This window comes from Rousettus aegyptiacus, unplaced genomic scaffold (genome assembly GCF_014176215.1).
Source record: "Rousettus aegyptiacus isolate mRouAeg1 unplaced genomic scaffold, mRouAeg1.p scaffold_m13_p_10, whole genome shotgun sequence".
NCBI lineage: Eukaryota > Metazoa > Chordata > Mammalia > Chiroptera > Pteropodidae > Rousettus > Rousettus aegyptiacus.
Window position 1 is genome coordinate 90826320 of NW_023416285.1, and position 26389 is coordinate 90852708.

General features: G+C 48.6%; 1 protein-coding gene across 2 annotated transcripts in view; it reads left to right on the forward strand.

Moving 5' to 3' along the window:
* Nucleotides 1–26389, forward strand: part of FAM171A1 (family with sequence similarity 171 member A1) — a 104697-nt gene that overhangs the window by 64446 nt on the left and 13862 nt on the right. The window contains exons 4-5 of one of the 2 annotated variants that reach the window (XM_036228164.1): nucleotides 8786–8947; nucleotides 13096–13272. In XM_036228164.1, the coding sequence (XP_036084057.1) occupies nucleotides 8786–8947; nucleotides 13096–13272 (339 nt within the window). The remainder of the gene's footprint in view (nucleotides 1–8785; nucleotides 8948–13095; nucleotides 13273–26389) is intronic. The other variant, XM_036228165.1, reaches the window with a different exon arrangement.

Consider the following 26389-nt stretch of genomic DNA (forward strand, 5'->3'; position numbering starts at 1 on the left):
GCATAATGCCCTCTAGGTCCATCCACATGTCACAAATGGTAAGAGTTTATTCTCACAGGGATGTAGAGTTCGGCATAGAGAATATAGTCCAATAATATTATAATAACTATGTCGGGTGCCAGGGGAGTACCAGACTGATCAAGGGCATCGCTTTGTAAGTTATAGAAATGTCTAACCACTAGGCTGTACCCCTGAAACTAATATAAAATTATATTGAATGTCACTTGTAATTAAAAAATAAAAGTCAATTAAAAAAATAAAATAATGAAATAGCAAAAACAATAAATACAAATAAATAAAAAGAGAAGCAACAGTAACTTTTGGGCCGACTACCAAAATCTTAGGAGGGAAGGCTTATTGTCAGGAAGTTATGGCAGCAAATTGACCCACAACTGAGACATTGTCCCTAGGAGTGCAGGACACATCGGAATTTGGGTTAAAACATCTGTGGATATCTGAATGGGGTCTTGTTTTCTTGTGGGCCTGACCTTTAAGAGGCTTTGCTGCTCTGTCCATAACCACATCCTCCTCTCCTCCGAAGGAGAAAATCTCCGACTCGTGAGGTCAGAGCCTGGGCCTCACTGACCAGGGGACAGGGTCACTCGCCAAAAGATCGCAAGTACTCGCGCATAAAGAGTTTTCAGTTCTGCAAGATGAAAAGGTTCTAGAGATGAAAAGGTTCTGATGCTTGACACTATAAATACCCTTAACTATGGAGCCGCACACTTTAAACTGGTCAGGATGGTAGATGCGATGGTATGGGGTTCGTTTACCCCTATACATCCCACCCCTTTAAAAAGGGGGGGGGATTTGATGAGCATTCGAGAGTGGCTTCTTCATCAATCTCATCCCCTCGTTTTTTAACCCATGTCACGTGCAGCAGCGTGTAAATGTGACCTCACCTCTTCTAACATCGCCTGCAGGGCCACCAGTACAGAAAGGTCGGGGGCTTGTCCTTTGGTTGGTGTTGGGGCTAGAACTGGGAATAACGCTCGTTAGCTGACCTCTGTGCTAAGGTTATTTTCTTCCGTCTAAATCCTGGGCCTTGAGAATGCTGTTTCCTGGCTTTTTAATGCTTCCCCAGATTAGTTTTCATTTACTTTATTCCTTGATTTTTAATGGTGTGTATACCATTATACACACTTCCGTTCCTGACCTGACCAAACCATATTCAAGTGCCGTTTACAAATGAGGTGAACTCAGAAGACGTGTTTGAAGAGAAAAATAAGTAGAAGCGTCTAACAGCCTGCGCGACTCAAGGTTGGAAGAGGAAACAGAAATAGAAATACAGATTTTCATGTCATCTGCACAGTGAAAGCCATAAATTATCGTCCTTTGGGAGAGCAGAGCTGGGCCTGAGGCCTCAGCATCCTTTTAAATGAGGACCACACACCGCGGCCTGTGCCCATCGTCCTTGGCACCTCCAGTTTTTCTTTGACTAGCTTTGCTGTTGTTTCACAACTAAAAGATAATGGTTTTCTTCTTTCCCAGTTTTATTAAGATACGATTGACATATAACATTGTATTAGTTTTAGGTGTGCATGATCAGTTAAATTCAGTTTAACATTTTTCGTATCATCTTTGCAATCTTTTTTCTTTTGATGAGAACTTTCGAGATCCTCTCTCTTGGCAGGTCTCAACTATGCAGTACGGTGTTATTAACTGGTCGCCATCTTATAACTGGGAGTCTGTGCCTTTTAAGGCCTTTCATTCGTTCCGCCCATCCCCCACCCCTGGCAACCACCAATCTGTGGTTTTTTAGATCCCACGGATAAGCGTGATCACAGCGGATTGTCTCTCCCTGTCTGTCATAGTTCGCTTAGCATCGTGCACTCAGAGTCATCCATGTTGTCACAAATGACAGAATTTCCTCCTTTTTATGGCTGAATAATTTCCCGTTGTTTACATGCACCACCTTTTCTGTATCCAATCACCCATCGATGGACACTAAGGCTGTTTTCATGCCTTGGCTGTTGTGAATGATGCTGCGGTAACCATGGTAGGGGGAGGGTGACCATGGTTTTCTTACAACGAGGGAACGATTATGCTTCTTTCTCACGTTCTTCGCTAAGACAGAAACCATTAATTCTGATAAAGACCAGAATTTAGCCCAGTTTGAAAATAATAGCAAGAGAGTCACGGTTGTAATTAATGTCTCTGATACAGACAAGCGATGCTCACCCACTCGTTTCACGGTATCGGAGGCCTTTTCCGTGTCTTCCCTGAGATAGGAATCATGCTGGTGCCTCGTCCTTCAACCTCGACTGACAAGGGCTTCTATCTAGTGACCCCCAACTCAGGGATACCCAGTCCATGGTGTGACCAGGGGCTGGGACATGACTGGGAGGAAAAACGTTGGAGCCATCGACTCTTCTCTCTCTTCCCTTTCCTGAGACTCACCTAAGAACCCAGAAGAGGTGAGAGCCTCAGCCAAACGGTCCTGGGGTGCAGGGTGTCTGTGATCCTGCCGGGCTGCCCACAAGCCCAAGTGAGAAGAGATCAGACAGCGTGAGCAAGAGAGGGAGCCAGCTGGTAGCAGGTCAGAAAGAAGCAGACTGGGCCTTAGTGCGGTTGGGTCACTGATGCAGCATTCAGGCGGAACGCACAGACCCCTCCTGCCTCGTCGTCCCGAGGCTGTGTCGAGCCAAGAACCAGGCCCTCCGGCACCTGCCATCCCCCTGGGTTCCACACACCCCTCTCTTCCTTACTGCCCTTCATGTCCTTATCGGTGACCAGAAGGGTGGGTTAAAACAACCCTTCGGCTGGGGTTCTGTGTCTTACTGTGATACCCCCCTTTCTGCCATATTTGGTAGTCTGCCCTACCTCCCAAACTATATCATAAACCCAGAGGGCAGGAGTGTGTCCCATTAGCCCCTGCGGGGCCTGGCCCCTGTCTGCTTTATGATAGGTACCTGATACGCAATTTATCGAATGATTGAGTAAATCTTTTATAAAAACAGCCAAATCTCACTGCTTTTCGCAATTCCTGCATAGATTACTCATGCATGGTCAAGTCTTTTCTCTGCGATGGCTGCTCAGAAGATTACAGTTTACACACAGACACACGTGTGCAGTAAAGTACTTGAATAACTCCTTCTTTCTCCGAGGAGCAAGGAGCCTGGTTGTGTTATAAACCCAAGGACCTAAATCATTCGGTAGTTTTTGTGATAGTTAATTTATTCAGTCTAGGATAACGCTGCCTTCTGTCTGTAACCAGAAACCAAAACCATGTCTCCTTTTCTAAAATCTCATCCGCATTCCAGCTTTTTAAAATCACGTAAATTTTGTTAATTTTGTAACTTATCCTACTTCATGGGCTTAATAATTGTTAGTTGTGCTTTTCCTTGTCTCAGCAGAGTGGAGACTTTGTAGTCATATTTGATAGTTATGTTTCAGGCTTTCTTACCAGTTAGAAGGTAAGCCTTTGTCTGGAGGTAATCTTTGGTCTTTGCAGTTCTGGTCTATAAAACCGATACAAAACTGAACTTAGAAATAGTACACGAAATTTTTATTCTCAAACTGGTCAAGTGTAGGTGCATTTATTTATTTATTTATTTATTTAATGGATTCAGAGGAAGAAGTTAAAAACAACGACAATAAATTCCCTCCTGATCAGGAATGTAAGTACTATAAGCCATTTAAATCTTTGGTGTTTTGCTTAGGGGGCATAATGTGTCAGACTCTCCTGAGAAAGGGAGAAGGTGGTATGGTAACAGGTCCGTGATGGAGCTTCGTACGTGCCGCGTGCCTAGTTTTAGATGGTGCCGCATTGTCTGGTTTATCTGGCCCACGAAGGCCACCAGCCGAGAGCTGGAGACCGGAGAGGAGACGGCACCCACTGTTCTCATTTGCCAGGTGACTGATGCTTCAGTTGGAGTTTTCGTTTCGAAAGCAACATAATAAAGGAGAATGAACCCGTGATTAATAGGAGTTTGCCTTAAAAAGTAAAAAGGCCGCCTACCTGTTGTCTTCTCTGGAGGCACAGGATCTAATTAAATTCCGACCATACACACCCTGAAATTCTTCCCTCGTGAGCCCGGGTGGGATTTCATAGATGCCTCCAGACATATGAGGTCACGATAAATGCGTGTTTCCGATGGTACCGGGCCTTAGCGATCAGTGACCCTTTCATTTGGAAAGTTAAGGAAGTTTGTGTTGTCGTTGTTGTTGTTGATGGCATTGCTTCGTAAGGAAAGCCTGGAGCAGTCTTATGATAATGCATGGTGAAAGGGAAGGGCAGCTTAGGGCTTGGTTATCTGCAGGGAGTTTTCCCAGAACGAGGCTGTATCTGAGCGTGTACAGGTTGTTGCTTCTCGGGTAACGTGGAGCAGGTGCACGCAGAAGAGGGGAAGAAGCTTCAGGCATGGAGAAGACATGCTCGCAGCGGCTCGTGTGCAGGTGCAGAGGGCTGCGCAGCCCCGCTTGGCCGGGGGCCGAGAGCCGGCGGGCGGTGAGCAGAGCGTCTCTGCTGAGGGGGCCCTGGTCGCGTAGGAACGGACATGGAGACGAGAACAAGGGGGCGCCCGTCTGCCTTTTACAGACAGAATGACTGCGGCAAGTCACTTACCCCTCTGAGCCTCGCTTTCCCGACCCCATAAATAGAGGCGTACAACCACCACAGCATTGTTACAAATATCAAATAATATAATATGTATGTAAGAACTTTGTATATTCTAAACTACACCCCTCACTGATGGGACAGGTAGAGGAGGAGTAGTAGTATTGGTCTATAATGGTAGTAGTTTGGGTCTACATTGGTAGTAGTTTGGGTCTACACTGGTCACTTGTCGCCCCGTGTTAATTTGGCAAGTGGCGGCCGTCTACTGAAGGTTTCTGGGCGGGAAAAGGACGTGATCAGAGTGGACTTCTAGAACAATCACTGTGTACGGAGATGAAAAGGAAACAGTCTGAAGCCTGGGGCCATTCAGGAAGCTTTTACAGCGCTCAAGGCGAGGGGTACCTGGGGTACCATAGGGTCGGGCAGAGACAGGGAGGGAGGAAGAGATGATGCTAGAAATGTTGATGAGGGAAGATTGGCCGGTACGGGCACTCGCGCGAATGTGCAGAATGGGAGGGAAAATCCCGGTGACGACCTGGGATCAGACCTGGGCGCTGGGGAGCGTGGGGGGCCGTCACGGGGGAGAGCAGGCGGATGATGATTCAGAGTGTCCGGCGGGCACCCAGGTCAAGGTGCGGAAGGCAGGGGAAGTGCAGACGGGGAGCTGGGCAGAGTCCCCACTGGAGAGGGCGGTCACGGCCGAGGTGGCGTCGCTGGAGGGGACTCGGGAAGGCGAGAGCCCAGGAAGGGCAGAGGCAGCTGTGGCAGCCTTGGAGGGACCGTTTCATTGGAGGTAAGAGGATGGGAAAAGCACTCGCAGAGGACAAAGCGGGCAGACTCTGGAGAGATCGGAATTCGGGACCGTGAACGCCAAGAAAGGGGATGTCCTGGGCAGGGGCGGTGAACAGAGCTGACCATTGTGGAGAGGTCAGGAGCATGGAGGCTGAGAAGCGGTCATGGGGTGTGCAGAGTATTCAGCCGTCATTTGGCATTTCCAAGGGCAGCGTGTGTTGTGGGTAGAAGCCACATCACCGGGGGTCGGGTAGAAGGGGAGAAGGTACGTGCTTATGGGAATAGTGGACTTAAAGTCACGTTTTATTGTGATTTAGATGAGGGAGAAACGGGTATGTTTGTTGGTCGGGAAGAAAAAGCCTGTAGCTTATTGACGAAAGCAGCGAAGACAGTCGAGTCTTGCAGTAAACCACCGAGCAAAAGTTAGGATACTTGGGCTGACTTGGGAGTTGAGCAAGGACAGAAGGGAAGAGGGAGGAGCCATTTTAAAGCGCAGAGAGAGGACGTGGTGGCCCCTGTGCTTGCAGGAGGCTCCGAGCATTTGGAGGATGGTGGCGGAGCCCGGAGTTGGAGAGGAACAGAGAAAGTTTGAAATAGCTGTCGTGGGCCGTGTGGTGATGACAGACACACTGTCCGCGCTCCATCCACCCTTGTCACCCGGTCACCTCCCGCCCTGAAAGCTGGGGCCTTTAACAGCCTTAATAAATGAAGATGATCTTAAGGACATGACCGCTCGCCCAGCCCCACACATCCCACTTTAAATTGAATGTACACCCCGGCTTAGACTAGCCCTGACCCTTACACCCCTCAAATACTCCCTGGTTATTTTACCAGGCAGACGTCTTGCTGGGCTCTGTAGGGGAGCGCGTTCGATTTCCCAGGGGATAGGTATGCAGGTCGTGCTGGTCACAGCATGTGTCAGATCAGCTGGGCTGGCCACATGCCCTCGTTGTAAACCTGCCTCAGCATGCGCCACCAAACCCCAGCCATAGAGGGTAGGCCCAGACATCTGGCTGGCCGGGACCAAGTTCTCCAGCACAAAAAGGGAAGGGAGGGAGCAGGGTGGGGAGGGGAGAGGAGCATCTCCCACCAAAGTGCGTGACATGCTGGAGAAGAAGAGAAGGTATGAGACAGACAGACAGACAGACAGATACAGAATTGGAGCAAGACACCCAGGGGCCTCTGAGCTGGGGGGCTGGCCGGGTTTGTGGTCTCCGGGTCCCAGACCAGTCCCTTAAGGCCAGGCTGGGCCATCATCCTTGAGTTCAGTGTGACTCTCCTTCACCTCTCGGCAGCCACCCTTCTCCCTGGTCTAGGGCGAGTGGGTTTCTGCTCTTTACAGCCAAGGAGCCTTCACGAAGGGCTCAACCCGCCATCTCACGGGGGCCATTCGCGAGCCTGCAAGGGCACATGCCTGTGCTCCGCCCTGTTCCGGGGTAACCAGCCTGCACTCTGCCTTCTGCCGCGACCCTCGCGAGGACAAGCCTGTCTTTCTTTGCCCTGTCATACTTTAGACACGCCGTTCATTTCTTCGTCTTAGCAAGTCCTTTGCCTCCCTACTGTGGAATCCAGGCGTCAGCATCATTGGCACTGACGGAAGGTGGAGAGAGGGAAATGAGGCCTCCGAAAGTTCATTATCGTTGGGGGAAGAAAAATAGTGGACACAAGCAATGAACGTTTTTATGTAGTTGAGGGGGGGCGAGGGGAAAGAAGGGGTTGGGTTATGACTTTCTCTCTCCGAGGGCGTGATGGGGAAGGAGGAGGGGATAGGCGAATGGCTCCCGTGGGGAGTCAGGGGAAGGGATTAGGACGAGCAGACTGTTCCTAGCCCGGTGAGGAGCGCTCTGGGCAGTGTGAGGGCTTGAATGCTGCAGGCCAAGGAGACGACGGCCAGAAGACAGCAGTATGCTGCGCAATCAGAAGGAAAAAGGACCAGGTGAAGAAGGGCCGAAAGGGAAAAGACAGAGCTGCGTGGATGCTAGCACCTCCCCGAGGATTGTTTCAGGGATAAAGGAAGGGGCTGGAACAGGGCTGACGTAGGTGTCCAGTTAGTTTCTGCGGAGGTGGCCGCAGTTAGGACTGTCGCGGCTTGGGGTGCCTGGCCCCCATGAGCCCTGACGCCAGGCCTGTGTGTGTGGGGTGGAGGACCAGGCGTTTGGGAAACTTTCTCAGTGATTTTCAGGAGCCTGGAGAGCCACCTCCATCATACGTGATCAAGGCCGCCTACCCTGCACATCACTGTGGGCGGTCAGGCCATCGGACTTACGTGGTGTCACCTGTGGGAACTGAGACGTGGGCTAGTCGGTCCTCTGAACCCCGAAACCCCCCTTATTCTAGATCACTTCCAGAAAGGTGCATCCACCGCCCCTTAAAAATTTCTGGTCCAGGGTTAAAAGGAGCGGACATACACAAAGCCCATCGGGAGGGACAGGGAGCCCCCAGCCGCCTGTAGGGCTGCCTCAAGCCTGCGGTGTGATACATGCTGACCAGAATGGATCCTATAAACACCAGGATGTATCAGGGCAGACGCTCGCCTTTGAAGAACCACTTTTTATTTTAAATAGGAGCAATGCGCGCCTTTGTCGGTAAACGCTACGACGCCCGTCTGTATTAATTTTTGCCTTCGTGATGTTTTTTGCCGGGTTCGTGCAAAGCGACTCGGCACCGTTACCTCTCGTGACTGTCACCACAACAGCAGGTGAAAACAGGTTCAGGTTTCACAATATAAACAATGGGACAAAGTCAGACAGCACATGAGGGCACAGGTCTGGAGGGAGCCGGTGGGCCCCACTGTCCCTCCGTGCACAGGGGCTGGGTTTGGTGAAGGGGGCAGCCGCGCCCGACATTCCAAGTCTCCTAAGATCCGGGACATCGAGCCCTGTCGCAGCCTAATCTGCCGCAAATAGGATGCTCACCCCATCGGAATGTGGCAGCCCCCGCGGGAGGCCTGCCTGCGCATTCAAGTCCCTGGGTCGACTTCAGCCGGGTCTGCGGAGTCCACCCAGATTTCACCAGTCAGAGGAGGACGTGTCCGCAGCGTGGCAGAGACGGTGTCCCTCGTGTAAAGAGATCGCCGTCCCCTCATTTCACTTACATGGACTTTGTTTCCCAAGACATTATTACCCCCGCGTCCCTAGCGGCGAAAAGACCGCTGGCAAGTCGCACTTGGAAAGCTTTTTTGTTCAAACCCTAAATCACATCCTGCGTCAAAAACGAATGTGACAATGGGCTATTATTTCCATCCCCATAATAGCGCGTTGTCACATCTCTGTGTCCTGCGTGAATGGGGGATGGGAGGGGGCGGCATGGGGCGGGGGGCGGGGCGGGGGAGCCCTGCCGAACCCCTGGAGGAGAGAAGCATTTCCCGGTTTCGCGTGTTCTAATAACAGAAGCGGCTTCTTTCCCCGAGGGTAACTCAGAGGTTAATCTCGGCAGGTGCCCGGCCGCAGCCTCGCGTGCACTTCCAGAGGAGGGCTCTGAGGCTGCCCGAGAACTCCAGCTACAGCGACCTGACCGCCTTCCTCACTGCCGCCGGCTCCCCCTCCGAGGTGGACAGTTTTCCGTACCTGCGAGGATTGGATGGAAACGGGACCACAGGTAATTGGAGTCCCTCCTCTGCCGCGGCAAGTTGCAGAAGGGGACGGAGCTCTCAGGACAAGTGCAAGTGCGTTGAGGCTTATCTGAGGAATTCGTTCAACAGGGGTGAGTTTAATTCTGGCAGCTTTGTCTCCCTGAGCGGATCTGCTGGTGCCCACGGCCTAGAGCCCCTTCTAGTGCTCCTTTGGTGGACTTGATATATTTAATTCAGAGAAGTTTTTTAGTAATTGAAATTTTTATTTTTTAAGTATAAGATCAGAGTTAGAGGTTTTGTGGCCTCTCCTGTGCTCAGCCTTGTCCCATTTGCTCCCGGACGTGTGTTTGGTGGAGCAGCCTGCCTTAGCTGACCTCACAGAGATGAACAGCCCCACCCACCCACCCTGTCACAGCTGGGCGGGGCGGTGGCGCCAAGCTGATTTCAAGATGAGCAGGCCAGTGTTCCCAACCTGCAAAAAATCAGAGACACCAAAAGCCAACAGCCAGAACATTTGTGATAAGTCCTTATCAGTGCAAACCGCCTTCCCCTTCCGTCCACAGTCACTGGCCCAGGTCCTCAGGGCCAGCACGGCCCCTTGTCCTTCTGACCGCTGAAGAGGGGTGGATTCTGAAGTCCCAAATCGTTTCTTTTTTCTCCCCCTGCACCCTAACCCTTATTTTTCCAGGCACTTTAGATTAGTCACAACATAAACTTGAAAACCAGAAGCAGTTCTGGGTGAATGAGTTGCTGTGTTTCCCAGCGACCACTTCATTGAATAGCACTTAAACGTCCAGGGCTTTTTATAAAATCTGATCATTCCGAAGAAGCTTTTAAACTTGAAATACCTGATTTCGTTTCGTAGAATATTAATACATTTCTGGCTACAGATCAAGGCGACCTGGCGATTCGTCATCTCCTTCGGTATTTTCAGAAATGTTTCCTCTTCCTTTAATTTTTATGTGATGATGTGATTAATACTCAGTAATGGGCTGCTGGACGGATATGTGGTAGTCATCCTAAGTAAACATTATTGGGGTTGGGGGGGGGGGAGTGTTAACTTTTGCTTTAAACGTACAGCCCTGGGAGAAAAGCTGTGTTTTGGGGATTATTATAAAATACCATCTGAGACCTCGGTGACACCTCTAGCCAGACTCTCGGGCAAAACGGTGAACAATCCTGAAACCCCAGCTGGGAGGGGTGGCCTCATTGCTGGGAGCTCGTTCATTTTTCTGTGCCCCATTTCCAAGAGCTCTTGAATAAATCATGAAATCTAAGATAACGGGGAGGTGGGGGGAAACACAAAGACGTTGAGACTATTGATTTTAGAGGAGTAATGTTTCATTTTAAGGACCGCTGTTCTGTCAGAGGGTAGAGAGATCTTTGGAAGGTTCTCTTCAACTTCCTTTCCACTGAAATAACTGATGCGTTGACCTAGGAGGAGTTTTTCAGGTGCTTCCGGCTGTCTCCCCCGCATGAGGTCGTGGGGGGCGGGGACCCCGTGTAGCCCCGCCCCCCGCTCCGCCTCCCGGTCACTTGGTGCACGGTTCCTCTTGCGCCCCAAACTGGCGTTTCTGAGAGATTTCAGCTGCGTGCGTGCGAGAGCCGGGACCACAGGCGCCTGTGTGCGAGGACAGGTCATTTCTAGAGTTCAGTTGCGGGTGACCGGAGGCCACCGATGGGGTCGGAACGTGCTCCGAAGGCTGCTTTCCGTGGAGCAGGAGTCGCTCCAGTGCAGAAGGAGCCGGGCACAGAGAAACGCAACCACGTGGAGATTGCGGCCACGGCCCCACCGGCTCCCCCCTTAGTGCATCCTCTGCACCCCGTGCCCCTACGCAACTTCACACTCTCCCCTGTGGTGGCTGAGAAAGCACAGCGTTGGTCTGTGATGTTCCCGAAAGGTTTTCCAGCGGTTACTTCTGCTGGCAGCTAACTCTAGGGAGACAGAGAGGAGTCAGTAAAATGATTAATGGGCAAAACGCTCCTGAAGTCCAGAATGGTGATAGAATGAACGCAGAGCCCGACAGAAACCTAGATACGATCTGAGCAGAACCCCGGATTTACAGGTGACACCCCGCGGGCCTCCCAGCCTGGGCCGGCGGTGCCGCCTCCTCGTCCTATGGCTTGGGCCTGACACCTGTTTTTATTCAGACATGACAGGAGCCAGGTAACGATGGAACAGAAAGGAAAGACCTCCTGATGTACAGAGCTCAGTGTTTTGTATAAAGTTACAGTCTCGTAACAAGGACTGGAAGGAGAAGGAATTTAGCCCTTCGAAGCAGGAATCTTTCCAGAATAAAGGAATGGGAGGGCAGAGGGAAGGTCACTTTGAGAGGCATTTAGTGGGGGCACCGAGAAAGGAGAGGCCTCGGCAAGCGGGTAGAATCACCTGCCGTGGCTTCAGAGGACTTTCAGAAGAACGTTAAATCACGTGGACCTGGCGCGTGTGGCTTTGCGTGAACAGGCCCTGTTTCCACAGCGCTGTACGCACTCCCGAATATTTATGGCTGAGTCCGGTAACTCCAGCCCAGCCTCCTTAATTTCGCTCAGGAGTAAAACGGAGCCCGGAGGGGCGACATCACTTGCCCAAGGCCTCATAAGCAGTTAATGGCCAATCTGGCACGCGAGCCCGATAGCGAGATAACGAGAAGGGAGGCCGCAAAGGCGGCTGCTTCTGGGCATCAGGAGGGGATGCGCGGTGCGTCTGGAATGCTCGCCTTTCCTGCCGCTTCCCCTGCGGATTCCCCGCCTCCGGATCGATGGACCAGGCCGCGCTACCTACCCGAAAACGTTCTTCCTAGGTCGTTTATCCGACGGCTAGTCAGTTACTTTCTTTCTCTTCAAGTTTTATCTCATCTTGGAGAGGCACATGGTGGACCTGGCTTTGCTTCCGTGTGACCTTTGGGCAATAGCACACGTAGGCCTCCATCCACGAGATATTTTGACCAGAAATATGGTAAATTCTGGGTTTGAGGTTTTTTGGTTTTTTTTTTTTTTAAACCCTAAAATGAAATGACCCAACTAAAAGATGTAAGAACTTGAATCTGTGATTCCATTGTGGACTTTTGGATCATATCCCCACGTCCATGACTTTCCCTGTGATAAAACAGAGACAGGTAAAAATTATAGAGGGTGATGTTGTCATTAGTTGTATAGAAGTCGCCATACAAAGAGTTTTGCTATAACTTGTTGTTGAAACTCTAAAATTCACTGGGTTTGCTTTAAATGTTTTTCAATTTAGTCCTAATCGGAGATTTGCATTAGCCCAGGTAGTTGAGGGATAGGTAAGTATATAAGTAGCTTAAGAAGAAATCCTATAGATTCTGTTCTAATGTAGCTTAAACATTTTTTATCGCTGCGTTTTCGTTGTCGTGGTCAAGGAAAGATTTAAAATTAAGAAAATACATTTTATGTGATTATATTTCACTGGAGAAATTTTTTTCTAAAATGGATAGCTTATGTGTATAAATATGATATCACTCTCATAAGCATTCCCTGATTTATCTGTAAAGTAGGTAGTCATTAAAGCATTGGCTTGGATGAAAGACCTCTAATGCAGAATAATTGGCATATTAAATTCCTTTTAAACAGATCAGAATAACAATGGCAACTAAAACAACTCATAAATATTTCAAGCCCAGGTTTTCAATAAAAGCACACTTTGAGTAGAAGTAAGTTAATATTTTGAAGCACTCCTTGAAGAAATGTCCTTGTTTTCTTTTTCCTTTTTTTGCAGTCTCTTAATTGAAAATACTTGATTTTATTTTAGAAATCTGTTAAGTAATGGACATGGGCATGGGGCGTACTTTGTATAGGAGTCAATTTAAGGGATTTCCACACACGCCTCCTGTTATGTTATAGATGGAGCTCTTCCCTTCTGAGGCCCTTTTTGAAAGTAAAAACACAGTCGTTAGAACCCAAAGGCCGTTTCCCTTCTCTCGCCTCTCTGAGGCTCAGATTCTTTATGTGTAAAATGGGGGCTTCACCCCCCTTAGCAGGGCATGGTGAGGACTTCATTGTAAAGTGCATCTTACAGTCCCTGGCAGAGAGGGGGCACCGTACTCAGTAAGTGGCAGCGATTACCATTTTTTTTTTTTTTTTCCGGAGAGGGTTTCCGCAGCCCCGCGTAGGGGTCCTGGGTGTGCGTGTGATGGAGAATGCCTCTTGCTCGCAGGAAATGGCACCCGGTACGACCTGACCCCCGTCACGGCCGTGAGTGTGCACTTGCTCGGCAGCGATGGAGCGCCCGTGCTGGTGGATGGGCCCATCTACGTCACCGTGCCCCTGGCCACACACAGCAGCCTGAGGCACAACGCCTATGTCGCAGCGTGGCGCTTCGACCGGAAGCTGGGTAAGCGAGACGCCCACCTAGCTGCTGATTGGCTGACCGATGACTTTGTGACTGGGTGTGGCTCTTCCTTCGGAGAGGCCTGTGCGAGTCTCCTTTTCTCGAAGGTACGGAGTGCCCGGTGCTCGCGGCGCGTCGTGTGGATTGCGGTGGGCCAGGCTTACTCCACCGTGACTTGCAGGGTTTTGTTCTTCTTCTTCTTTCCTTTTTTGCGCATTTTAGCTAATTTACTTGCAACGTAATCAGAGCTAAAAATTGGCTCCCCTGATTTTTATCCTTTTATACTTTCAAAGGCCAGACGCTCTCTCTTGGTCACATGGTTTCCTTTTTCTGTTTTCCGAAAGAGGGGAAACATCGACAACATTCTACAAAAGAAGAAAAGAAAAGCCACTCATAATTCACCACCTAGAAAAGACCACTAATAGTATTTCATTTTACATCCTTGTAGCCACTCCACTATTTTCATGTGTATTAGTTATCTATTGCAGCGTAACAAATGGCCCGAAAACTTGGCAGCTGTAAACAGCAGTGAGCACCTGTTATCTCACAGATTCGGAGGGTCAGGAGTCCAGGCACGGCCCAGCTGGTGGTTCTGGCTCAGGGCCTCTGGCAAGGTTGCTGACAGACTGACGGCCAAGGCTTTGCCCATCTCGAGGTTCAGCTGGCGCTGGTGGGCACACCGTCAGTCTCACGGGTTGTAGGAGGCCTCCGCTCCCCACAGGCTCTCAGCCAGAGCCTTTGCTTCCTTGCCACGGGGGCCTCTCCATCAGGCTGCTTGCTTCCAGTAGAGCAAGTGATCCAAGAGAAAATTTAAAAAGAAATAAAAATTTAAAAAGCACTCCTGGGCAAAATAGATGTCACAGTCTTTTGTAACCTAGTGTCAGAGTGGCACACCATCACTTCCTTCCAGAGCCCAACGTTGGTCCAGTGTGGGGTGGGCCACACAGACATGTGGACATCGGGAGGTGGGGGCATGGGGCCCCTCTTAGAGGCCCCCTTCCACAAAATATGTATTTCACAGAAACGCGGTTATATGCTATGCCCTGTTCTCTGTCTTGCATTTAAAAATCATTTGTAAATCACGAAAATCTTTCCATACGTAGCATTAGCTGTTACTCTGCCGTGTTATGTTAATGAGTGCATAGTATTCCATCCTGTGGATGTGTCATCACTTGGTCGCTTGGTCCCCGCTAATTAGGAAAAACATTACTATTCCTAACAGTACCGCAAGAAATATCTTCGTGGCTAAATCTTTATGCTTATTTCCTTAGGAAAATAATTTTAGAAGAAGTGGAATTGCTGGGCGAAAAATGCGCAAAGTTCTAAAGTTTTTAATACCTATTTCCGAATGTTTCTACAGTAAGTTTATTAGCTGACACTCATGTTAGCAATATGGGAGGACGTGCTTATGCTTAGGATGTACGTTGGTTCCTGTACCATTTCGGTCCCTGGTCCCATGAAAGTCAAAGCTGGAAAATACCAGTTTTCAAATAATGCAATTCAGAGAGTTATATACATATATAAATAATGTATTTTCAAAGAGACCTAATTCCTTGAGCACTCAAAGTATAGGAATTTATCTTTGGAACTATATGCCTGTTGGGCTTTTCGGGGTTTAGGGGTAGAGGGGTCGTTTTGTTCTACTTTCCAAATAATCGCTAACGGATTCCGTAATCGTGTGGGATTCATGGATTTTCCCAGATGTACCAAACTCAACGTTGTTACTGGGATGGTTCTGCCACGTTAACCTTCCCTGCACGAAGTAAGAAGGTACTTTGTGTGTGGTTGGTGAGTGTTCTCTGCGACTTTGTGATGTTTTTGTGGAAGCCCCGTGGTCACGGTTGGAACAGAAGGAGCCCTGGGCCTCCCGGGAGAAAGCGGCTTGATGGAGGTGTGACTGGGGGACTCTCCGAAGGGCAGGGGAGCTCTGATGGATAAGGAAGGACTAGAGAGGACCTAGGAAGGAGGAAGGGGACAGCTCGCACTTCGTGTCCTGAAAACCTGGGTTCTGCCGCCTGCGAAGCTGTCACGTCCCTTGTGCAAATCGCTCGCGCCCGTTTTCTCACTCGTGCAAGAACCACGTTTGTCGATTCTCATTCATTCGCGTATGCATTCTGCCTCTCTCCGCGGGCCCCCCCCCTGCTGGCCCCAGACGCCCTTGGGTCAGTGTCCTGGGGAGGCAGCACAGCGTGTGGTCAAGAGCAGGGACGCTGGGGGCGCGCTGGCTTGGAATTCCAGCTGTGCTACCCAGTGGCTGTGTGGCCCTGGCCAAGGTTCTTAACCTCTCTGTGCCGTAGTTTCCTCAACTGTGAAATGCGGATAATGATAGGACTTAATGTTTTTTCGATGAGTGTATTAGAGTTCCCCAGAGAAACAGAGCCAATAGGATGTGTGTGTGTGTGTGTGTGTGTGTGTAATATATAGAAAATTATGTGTGTGTGTGTGTGTATATGTATGTATGTATGTACGTATTTATGTGGTGGAGGAGAAAGGGGGCGGGGAGAGAGATCGATGGGTCGATGTTAAGGGATTGGCTTATGTAATTGCGGAGGCTCGCAAGTCCAAAATCTTGGATTGACCAGTAGGCTGGAGACTCAGGCAAGAGTCTGTGCTACAGTTTGCATCTGAAGGTAGGCTGCTGGCAGAATTGCCTCTTCCTTGGGGGAAGTCGGTCTTTTTCTTAAGGCCTTCAACTGATTAGATGAGGCCCACACACATGATGAACAGACATCTGCTTTACTCAGTCTACTGATTCAAATGTTAATCTCATCATAAAAACACCTTCACGGCAACATCCAGATATGTTTGAACAAATATGGGGGGACTGTGGCCTAGCCAAGTTGACTCATAAAATTAACCACGCCAAGGAGTGAATATTTGTAAGAAGCTTAGTATGGGACCTGGTATGCACAGCAAGTGTGCGCTGAGCGTTTATTAAGTAAATAAAGGTCTCCTCCTTCTGTAGAAGGCTGTCCCAGACTGTGCCATCCAAACCTCTTTCCCAGATTTCCCTGAGCCCGCATTTCTCGAAGGATCGTTCCCTGCATGCTGCCTCCATTTCTCGACCCATGCTGTCCGCTTCGCCTCCCCCCTCTCCTAAAACAAACGCCACTAAGTTCCCCAGCAGGTGCATGATCATGAAGTCAGGTGACCTCCTCATCCTGTGGGACGTCTCTGCAGCATTTGGTGGTTTCCCTTCCTCTGCAGAGGGCTCCCCCTCCTCCCTTGGCACTTAGACTCGGTGTTCCCCTGGGTCCTCCTCGTCTGCCAGCCCCTGGACCCTGCCCTGCACCCCGCCCATAACTTACTTTCTCCGCAGTCGCTGGGGCATTTGGCTGCTTCCCACACTCCCACAGCTACCTGCGTACCCAAGCCTCACTCTCTGCTCTGTGTGTCTCACTGTCTGCTGGACATCTGTTTCTGGATGTCCTGCAGGAGACCCCAAAAAGTTCAACATGTCTGAAACGGAGACCCATTGACTCACCTCACTGCAGCCTCTCTCCCTGTTCATTTCCGTGTGTCCTCTCTTGACTGAGGGTGTCACCCCCAGACCGTCACAGCGGAAGCCTCAGAGTCACCCGCAGCGTGTCCTTTTGCGTCACCTCCCCTCCTCACCCGCAGCCGTATCTGGTCCCTCGCAAAGCCACGCGGACGTCAGGTCAGGCTGTCTCCGCCTCGCCCTCTCCCCTCCATCTCTGCAGTGCCTCTGCCTCGGTTCAGACGCGTCCCGCTTTTCTGGCCAATTCCAGCAGCTGCCTGTTTATCCCTCCTGACTCTCCCTCCCTCCCCTGGGTCTTCGCGGTCTTTGCAACTTGCCGTTCAGCTCCAGAGACCACTCTCCCATGCAGAAAGTCTCTGGGAGACTCACGGCGAGGCTGGCAATTCCCACCTCTCCACTCACCCCGGCCACTGGCTTCTGCGCTCTGTTGCTACCCTTCCCTGGGGTGCTGAGGACTCCCTCATAGCATGTCACTTTGTGTGAGCAGGGTCTCTTTTTCCAAATCTCTTTCTCCATCCCCTTGATAGTGACCAAGGTACATATTGCGGTGATACTAGGAGCACGTAAGGGACACAGTCTTGCACTTTCTAGTTATTATCTGTGACCTTGCTGGCTCGCACTGATTCTTGAATCCTGATAGTCAAGACCAGTGCCAACCAAAATCTTTAATGAATAACTGAATCAGACGAGGGTCATTTAGTCGTATTAAAAGTCAGGGGAGATCAAGATAGTACAGTGTAAGATTTGTGCTTAAGATGACTATGTCCATAGGGTTTGCCTTCACATATCTATGTATACGTACAATAAAAGGATGATGCTCTGAGCTCTTGTTGAGAGAAAGGACAGTTACAGTGGACTTTCTTCAACCTGGAGCTTCTGTCCTTGCCGCTGTTATCCTTCTACCCATTTCTGCCTCCCCTTTTTTGAATGACTGTATTTGAACATGGATGTCTAGAGCCAGGAGTATGAAAGGTTATATTGAATAACACGGGTTTGAATTGCATGGGTCCACTTATATGTAGATTTTTTTTTTCCAGTAAATATACAGTCGGGCCTCTGTACCCCTGGGTTTTACAACCACGAATCAGAAACAGTATTTTCAGTCTGTGATTGGGGGTCTGAGGATGTGGCCGACCATGTGCATTGTTCTACAACACTTAATACAGAGACTTGAGCATCCACAGGTTTTGGTAACTCAGAGGGGTCCAGGAACCAATCTCCCGTGATTCCGAAGTATGACTAAGTTTTGAGGGAGTCGGAAGTTAAACAAGGATTCTGTACTCTGCAGAGAGGATCAGCCCCCCTAACCTCCACGCCATTCAAGAGTCAACTGTACGGTGACACTTTCTCAAGGGGTTCACACATGTATATGTCGTCTCAATGTGGCACAGGTCTGTAGAAACAGCATCCTCGCTCTCATTAGTTTATTTGGGGTACAGCTCACAAATAACAAAAATCTACTTTAAAAAATGTTGATACACGTGGAAGACTAAATAACGGCCTCTTAAAAAACTCCCCATCCACATCCCTGGACCCCATGAATATTGCTTCGTGGTTGTACAGGTGTGATAAAGTTAAGAACGTTGAGATGGGGAAATTCTCTGGGATTATCCAGACGGGCCCCGTGTAATCGCAACGCTCCTGGTAGGAGGGATGCGGGAAGAGTCGTTATCGGAGAAGATGGCAATGTGACGATAGACGCGGAACCTGGAATGACGCTCTTTGAAAACAGACGAAGTGGCCACAAGCGAAGAAACAGGTCCCCCCCTTCAGCGCCTCCAGAAAGAACCAGCCTTGCCAACATCTCGACCGGAGCCCAGTGAAATGGGACGTCTGACCCCCAGAAGCAAAAAAGAATAAATCCGTATTGTTGTAAGCCCCCAAATTTGTTGTAATTTAGTAAGTACAGTAGCGACAGGAAGCAAACACAAAACAAATCCGTGAAGCCTCTAAAGTTACCCAATTCTCTATTTTCTCCTTGGAAAGAATCCCCCTGGCACCGAGCCTTTTTCCATTGGGAGTCTTCTCTGTGTAGTTGATCTCTTTCCATATAAATGGTCTTTTTAACTTAGCATCTACTGTGAAAAATGTTACTGCCAATTTTCTGGCTATAACAGATTGTATGTGTGCAGAGAAAAAGCCAACATTTGGATAGTCATTCAAAAATAATCAAATGAATTAAAATGTGTTTTCTGAAAACTTTATCTTTAAGATTGAATGGACATTTCAAAGAAACCATATGTCCTTTAACTTACGAAACTCAGTGGAAGCCTACATATTTCATAGTTTGTATTTTTTTTTACTATTATTATATTTAATCAATAGTATTATGTAAGTAAAAATTGTTTCAATTACATTAAAAGTTCTGAGGCAGTATTGTCAGATCGGGGGAAAAAATCAGAACACATCTTAAGCATATAACGCTATTTACTAATTAACTGCTATTTATGATTAATCAAATATGATGATCACATCAAACCAGTTTAACACTTTAAATTATCTACTTTGAGATAAGTTTAAGTAATTGCAACTCCAAAGTGTTTAACAGCCAGATACAGCAATTCGTGAATCCATTAAAAAAATTTCACCTGAGTGTCAGCAAATGGTGTCCCAAAAGCTAAGAATGGTTTTTGCATTTGTAAATGGTTGAGAAAGGAATCCAACGAAGAGGAATATCTCATGACACATGAAAGTAAATGAAATTCAAATGTAAGCTTCGCTAAAGAAGGTTTTATTGGATGCTATAGTCCAATATTGAACGTTTTTATCCCCACTACAAAATTTATATGTTGGAACCTAATCCCCCGTGCGATCATGTTTGGAAGTAAGGCCTTTGGGAGGCGATTAGGCCCTGTGAATGGGATTAGCATCCCTATAAAGGGGACCACAGAAAGATCCTTTACCCCTTCTTTATAGCAAGAAGACATCATCCATGAACCAGGAAGCAGTCCTCACCAGGCACTGAATCCGATGGCACCTTGATCTTGGACTCCCTGGGCTCCAGAACTGTGAGAAATGAATTTCTGTTGTTTATAAGCCACCCAGTCCATGGTATTTTTTTTATAGCAGCCCAAAGGGACTAGGACTTTGGAACACGGCCATGCCCGTTTGTTTGCATATGGGCTATATGAGTACTTTCTCACTAGACCCGCGGAGTCCAATCGCTGTGACAGACTCTATGTCCCCGTAAGTGGAACATATTTACTGTGTGGCCTTATTCCAGAAAAATTTTGTGATCCCTGATCTCAAATGCATTCAACAGGGAAGCTCTTCCCATTTTAATATAAGAATGCAAATAGACTCGACACTGTGCAAGGCCACGCTTGATTCAGCCACAGTTCCGACTTCCTGTTATCTGGGTAGACCTCCAGCATTTAGCCAGAGTGACCGTTGATGCTCAGAATGATAACACCTTCTTCAAAGGGCAGGATTTCAAACTCTAAAGAAAGATGAAATTCTTTTTTAGTTCCATGGGATTTCTGTTTGAAAAATAAATGCACATTTTAACACTAACTGAAATATGTCAATCTGTGACTGCTGGATAATTGAACATTTACTCTTAGGAGAGAGACCATTAGAGTCAGTATTCGACGTTGCCATTTCATTTATCACAGTTGTTTTTTTTTTAATGGCTGCAATTGTCTTTTAATTTTTTTTCTTTTGCAACAGGCAGAGAATTTTTCATTGTAGGAGTTAGCATCTCTGTATTTCAACCCTCATGTTCGTTGGAGGGTGACCTAATAGATTAACATTCTCTTAGAACATGAAGTTGAATTTTGTCTGGTATAGCTGCAACAGCATGAATTGGCTAATTGTTATGTGTACCCTCAGGGGGGAAAAAATTCTTTGAGAAGTGCCAGTTGCATGTACTAGACTCGAAACTTTACTGCATTTACATGCAATGCCGAAGCCGTCGTGTTGAAATGCCACTTGATTTATGGTGCGAGAGAGGAGGACTCCATTTAGCGAGTCTTAAGTCTTTTCCTTTGAGGAAGCAGGAGATGTCTTTAATTTCTGATTTTCTAATGGTACTCTCTTTGGACGAGTGGTAAATGCCGGTGCCGTGCCCCAAGTGTCGGGGTGTGTCTGGGGGGATGGAACAAAGGGGACATGCACGGCTTCTTATCGATCAGGTGCAGGGGGCCGGTTTGACCCAGATGGAGTTCTGTCGGTCATGGTGAATGCCACTGCGCTGAGGCTTTCTGGACCGTGAGAGATGATTATGTCAGCTTGCTTTTACAAGCATTTACGATCTTTCTCCTTTAACTGGGACAGCAGATGGCTGTCCGATGGTCTGGGTTGTCAGACTGCGATCTGACTTGCTGCCCTGGGGAATGGGCCCTTGTGACCAAGCAAACCAGGTCAGTGGTTTGAATTTAAAGTGACCGACTGACATCAAGGGACAAAGAAATCAAGATTGTGTGTGTGTGTGTTTGTGTGTGTGCGCGTGTGCGTAGTGAGAACACATAAGATTTACCTTCTTAGCAAATTCTATGTATATAATAAAGTACTGTTAAGTATAATCACGTTGTTCTACCTTAGACCTCCAGTCCTTATTCATCTTCCATGACAAACTTTGTGCCCCTGGACCAACATCTCCCCGTTTTTCCCCATCCCCCGCCCCTGATAACCATCACTCTATTGTGTTTCAATAAGTCCGACTATTTTAAATTCTACTTAAAAGTGGGATCATACACTATTTGTCATTCTGCGTCTGGGTCATTTCTCTTAGCATAAGGCCCTCTAGGTTTATCTACATTATCCCAAATGGCCGGATAAGGAAATCAAGATTTAAGATTTCGTATGGGATGATGTTTCTGCCATTTAACGATACCTTAGGTTGCTTGATTTGAATCTTCTCATTCTAATGAGATGACAGGAATAAAAGCAGGTTCTAAGTGAAGCTGCCTCATAGAATCCAGTTTTAACTGCCTTCCCAAAACACAGCCTGCAGAGCGTGTGTGGGTTGCTATAGAAATGGTGGTTACTGAACCAGCTTCTTATCATGTATGGCATGTATGTATCAGGCACTGGAGAGGCCCACTCATAACGGGCCTGCAGTGGATTTGTCTCTGCTTCTCATGGTGATGATGGTGCTGGACTCACTGAATGAGTCCTTTTGGGTAAGTCATGGCCAGCCTGCCCTTGCAGGTAGAACCTGATGTAAAATATGGATCTAAGATTCTGTTCCATTTCATTGTGTTTTTTTGGAGGGAGGAGGGGGCAGGAGTTCTTAAAGCACTAAATTATGTTTGTAACTTTAGGAAAATGAAAATATCACTAGCTTATTTTTTTCTCTGTGTATCGTGAGCCACACATCCAGATAGAAGATGATGTATTGCAGCAGTACTAAAGTGTAATGACTAAATTACAAGATGAACTCTATTACCTTGGGTAAGCAAAAGTTAAAACAAGGGAAGGGAGTTCATTTCTCTAACACTTAAATTCGCATGATATTAATTTTAGAACCATATGCATAATCTTTAATTTTTCAAAAAAAACCAGACTTAGCAGTTAAGGGTATTAAACAAAGCAAGAAGCCAACCTACCTAGCTACGCGGTGATCCGTATGTATATCCTTAAGGAAGATGGTCTGAAATAGTTCTCGCAGTGAAGGCTGTTTCTTAGAAACAAAGAAAAATAACTCTCAGGAAAAGTCTCTACTTTTTTTCCTCCAGATAGTAAAATCGCCCATAAAAGAGAATTGGGCTTCTATTAGATGTGTGGGACGGGGGTGGGGAAGGGTCATGATTTTACCTGCGTCTTTTTGCCGCGACCGACCGACCGTTGGCACCGCGGTTGTATCCCCTCCCCCCGCCCCCCACTGTCCAGGAGGAGTGGGGTAGGACCGCGGAACGCACGCTACCCGTGGGGAGGATGCGTGCAGTGACCTCAGGCCACGGACATTTGTTTTCCGGCGTTGCCTAGCAACTCAGAAAACAACCTTGTGACGTCAGTCCGTTCCTAGGAATTGTTAAGCCTTTTGTGTCTGTAGCTCTCTTCCCCCACCCAAAATGAGACCTGATTTTCCTAATGTGTCATTTCATATAAGTCTGGGACTTTCCAATGCTCCAGTTTCACCGAAACCATTTTTTGACCAGCTTTTCAAGTGACCGTTGCACGCCATGTGGTCTTAGAGTGTGTCAATGTCAATCGGTATGTTCCTCCTGGAAGAAAGTGTGTCTTATGTTACAGCCAGCTCCGAACCACCGCTCATGGAATGGTCCCTCTGTGGGTCATCTGTCTGGGGCAGGTCCGCAGCCTCCTGCCGGCTGGCTCCCCCATCACCTGGAAGCCTCAGGGCCCACTGGCTTTGCTGCTATGGGTTTGGATTTTGAGGACCGCATCTGACATGCTCGTCCTGGTATCAGCCTGGGTGAAAAAGAGTAAGGAAGGCAAAGCCGCCATAATTTTTCTTTCAGAACCCAACACTTTAAAAATGGCTTCTGCTTTCAGTGATCTCCGCCGAAATAGGTAGTTGAAAGGTAAAAGTATTTTCGATGCATTTGACTGTTACTCTGGTAGTGTCGTGTGGAGCAGGAGTGTAGGCCACAACCGTTGAGGCACCCGGGGCTTGAATACTGGCTCCTCCTCAGATTACTAGCTGTGTGATCTTGAGCACGGCCTGTAACCTCTGGGGGCCTCCGCGTTCTCCTCTATGAACGCGGGAGTAAGGACAGTCCTTGTCCCTCCCTCGTAGAAACGCCGAAGGTCGCGAACACTCAGCACAGTGTCCGGCACTTGGTAAAGAGCTCCCCGAATGTTTGCCGCCGTCGTTATAATCATCGCTGTTCATAGGCAGTGTCTGCTGCACTTTGTACGGAGCAGGATCCCGGAGAGAAGGGCGGGTACCGTGCAGTCCAAGTGTCTGTCTTTCAGTTGGGTCTGCCATTCTCGGCGGGCATGCCCCGGGCATCCAGTCTGATGGGTCGGTTTCCGGGCCGTACCACGTGTTCCATATTTCGAATGTCATCACCGCTGCCCTGTTTCCAGATGAGTCTTAAAGTTCAGAGTAAGGAATGCCTTTTAACTCGAGTAACGTGATTTGTGCGCAGAGCAGGCGTTTTGCCAGGGCGTGAGCCCAGCGGGCCGTGCAGCCTCTGAGCTCTAACCCATGCAGCCCTTGTCCTCACTTGACAAGGGGAGGAAACCGAGGTTGGAGGCTTGGGACGAACCCAGGTCCCGGATGTCCGGGCTCCCCTGAGTAAGCTCCCCCGTTTGCCCAGCTGAAGCATGTAGACCCCAAGGGTTTCTGTGGGGTCTGGGCACTGTCCAGCGGGATTTTTAATCCTGGGGTTCTGATGATACTTTTTTAAGACTTAACATAAAAAACGTTCTCTGTCACGTGGATCCAATACAGAATTTTTCCAGTTTGATCGTGCTGTGATCGACATGCAGCGTTAAGGTATACAGCATAATGATCCAACTCACACATATTGAGAAATGATTACCACAGTAACGTTAGTTAACATCCATCATCTCGTACAGACACCAAAAGAAAAAAGAAGGAGAAAAAAAAAAAAAAAGGCTTGTTCTCGTAATGCGAACACGTAGTTTCTACTTCGGGCACCTTTCACATACACCCTGCAGCAGCGTTAACTACAGTTACCGTGCCGTGCGGTCCATCCCCAGGACTTACAGCTGCGAGCTGGTACCTTTGAACCACCTTCATCCAGTTCCCCTCCCCCACACCCTCCCAATACAGAAATTAAAACCGTCAGATACTTTCTGTTTATGAATAGATTAGTGATAGGATAGGACCACTACGAACTGAACAGCGGTCAGTGTCACCCATAATGGACGCAACGCCCTGTGTTACGGAAACATGAAATCCAAGTAGGGTGAAAGGGGAAGATTTCGTGGGAACGTCAGCTAGAGAAAGGTGAGGAGAAGCGAACACAGCTAGTCGAAGAAGCCTCGCCCTAGCCACAGTCATGTTCAAGTTGCAAATGACAAGTTCCCTTCGCTTATATGTCATCAGGGTTATATGTCATCGAATGGATGATTTCAATTTGAATTTTATTGTGAAACTTCACAGCCTGTTTCTGTGTCTTTTCCAACTTTGTTTAGGTTTTGTATTTTTGCATGAGCTATAAAGCTCTTTTATGTTGGGACATCTTTCACACATTATGTATGGTTTTTTTAAATAAGCTCAACACATAGTATGGGATTTTTTTTTTTCTTTTGAAAGTGGTTTTCTCCATTAATCAGGTCTGGAAATCATTGGTATATAAGGTAGTTCTGGCTTGGGATCTAGTTTAGGCAAAGCTTCAACACTCAAGATTTAATCTTGACAAAATATACATTACTGGGAAAACCTTTTAGATAAGCGATTTTATCTTTTAGGATAGCATTTCACCTCTTAGTGCAAGGGAAGAGGGACCCCAGCCCTAAGAACCCCATTTTGGAGAGTCTCACCCTGGCCCTCATCCAGCTGTACCCTTTCTCGTGGGATAAGGTGTCCACTGGTCCAAATGGATTTGGCCCCCCTCGAAGCCAAGCTTCCCTGTCTAGAACACTCTCCTGGTGTTCCCTGCCCAGACAGGCCTGAGCGGGTTTCCAGGCCCTGTCCCCCAGGTCCACCTCCCGAGGGCAGACCTCTCTGCCCTTATACACAGCCACATGCACACCCCCATGTGGCTGTGTATAAATGCGCTTGGGTGTATCGTACGGCTGGGGCCGAGCTGGGAAGCAGGGTTGGTCACCAGCTAACTCTGCTTTTGCGTGTCCTCTGAGGAATCTAAGCATTCGACATTGGACCCTGGACTTCAGGTTATGTTATGGTAAAGTTATGAGGGAGAGGAGAAGACACGTTTACTTAACAACGTGATTGCTAACTGCTCCGCCCCTGATGTTTCTAGCCGCACAGGGCGGTGGACGACCGAAGCGAGATACTGCACGTCAAGCACCTGCACGTTGCCGGGCACGTTTGAGTTCTTGACACCTTGGTTCTTTTTGCCCCATCCCTTGACTCAACTCTTTAAAAATCGTTTGTGTGCACGCACACAGTTGTTTGTGTGCAAACGCACGTGTGCAGGCGAAACACACACTAGTACAGACGCAGTCTGCGCAGAAGGTGCTCCGTGAGAGGTGTGTGACACGTCACGTGGAAGTCGCACACGGCGGCCCAGCCAGCCCCGTGGTACCATCTCACGTGGGACGAACTCGAAGGGCGCGGGGGGAACGGGATCATTTGGGACAAGCATGTGCTTGTGTGCTCATTCTCAGCGGAAGCTATCCGTCGGCAAAGTGGGGGTTACTAGAGACCACAGGTTTTCATCACTCTCCCCAGCACAGCCCAGGAGGTGGGGGAGCGACACTCTCTCTCCATCGCAAAGGAGCCGAAACTGTGCCCAGCGAAGGGCCCGGCGCCCACGCACGATGCCGGGGAGCGGAGGGGGAGACGCAAAACCCGGCTTCCTTCAGACGTCAACTCCCCTTCCTTTTCTGGCGTATCAGACTTCCGTGCATTCCCGCTTCTACGCCAAGACTTAACGTGGCCTGAGAGAAGAATGGACTGGGAGGGCAGAGCAACCACCGATGCCCAGATGTGTCCGGTTTGGCCCGCCCAGTTGATACGGGGGCGTCTGTTTGCTCGTCGGGTTTGAATTCACTGCCAAC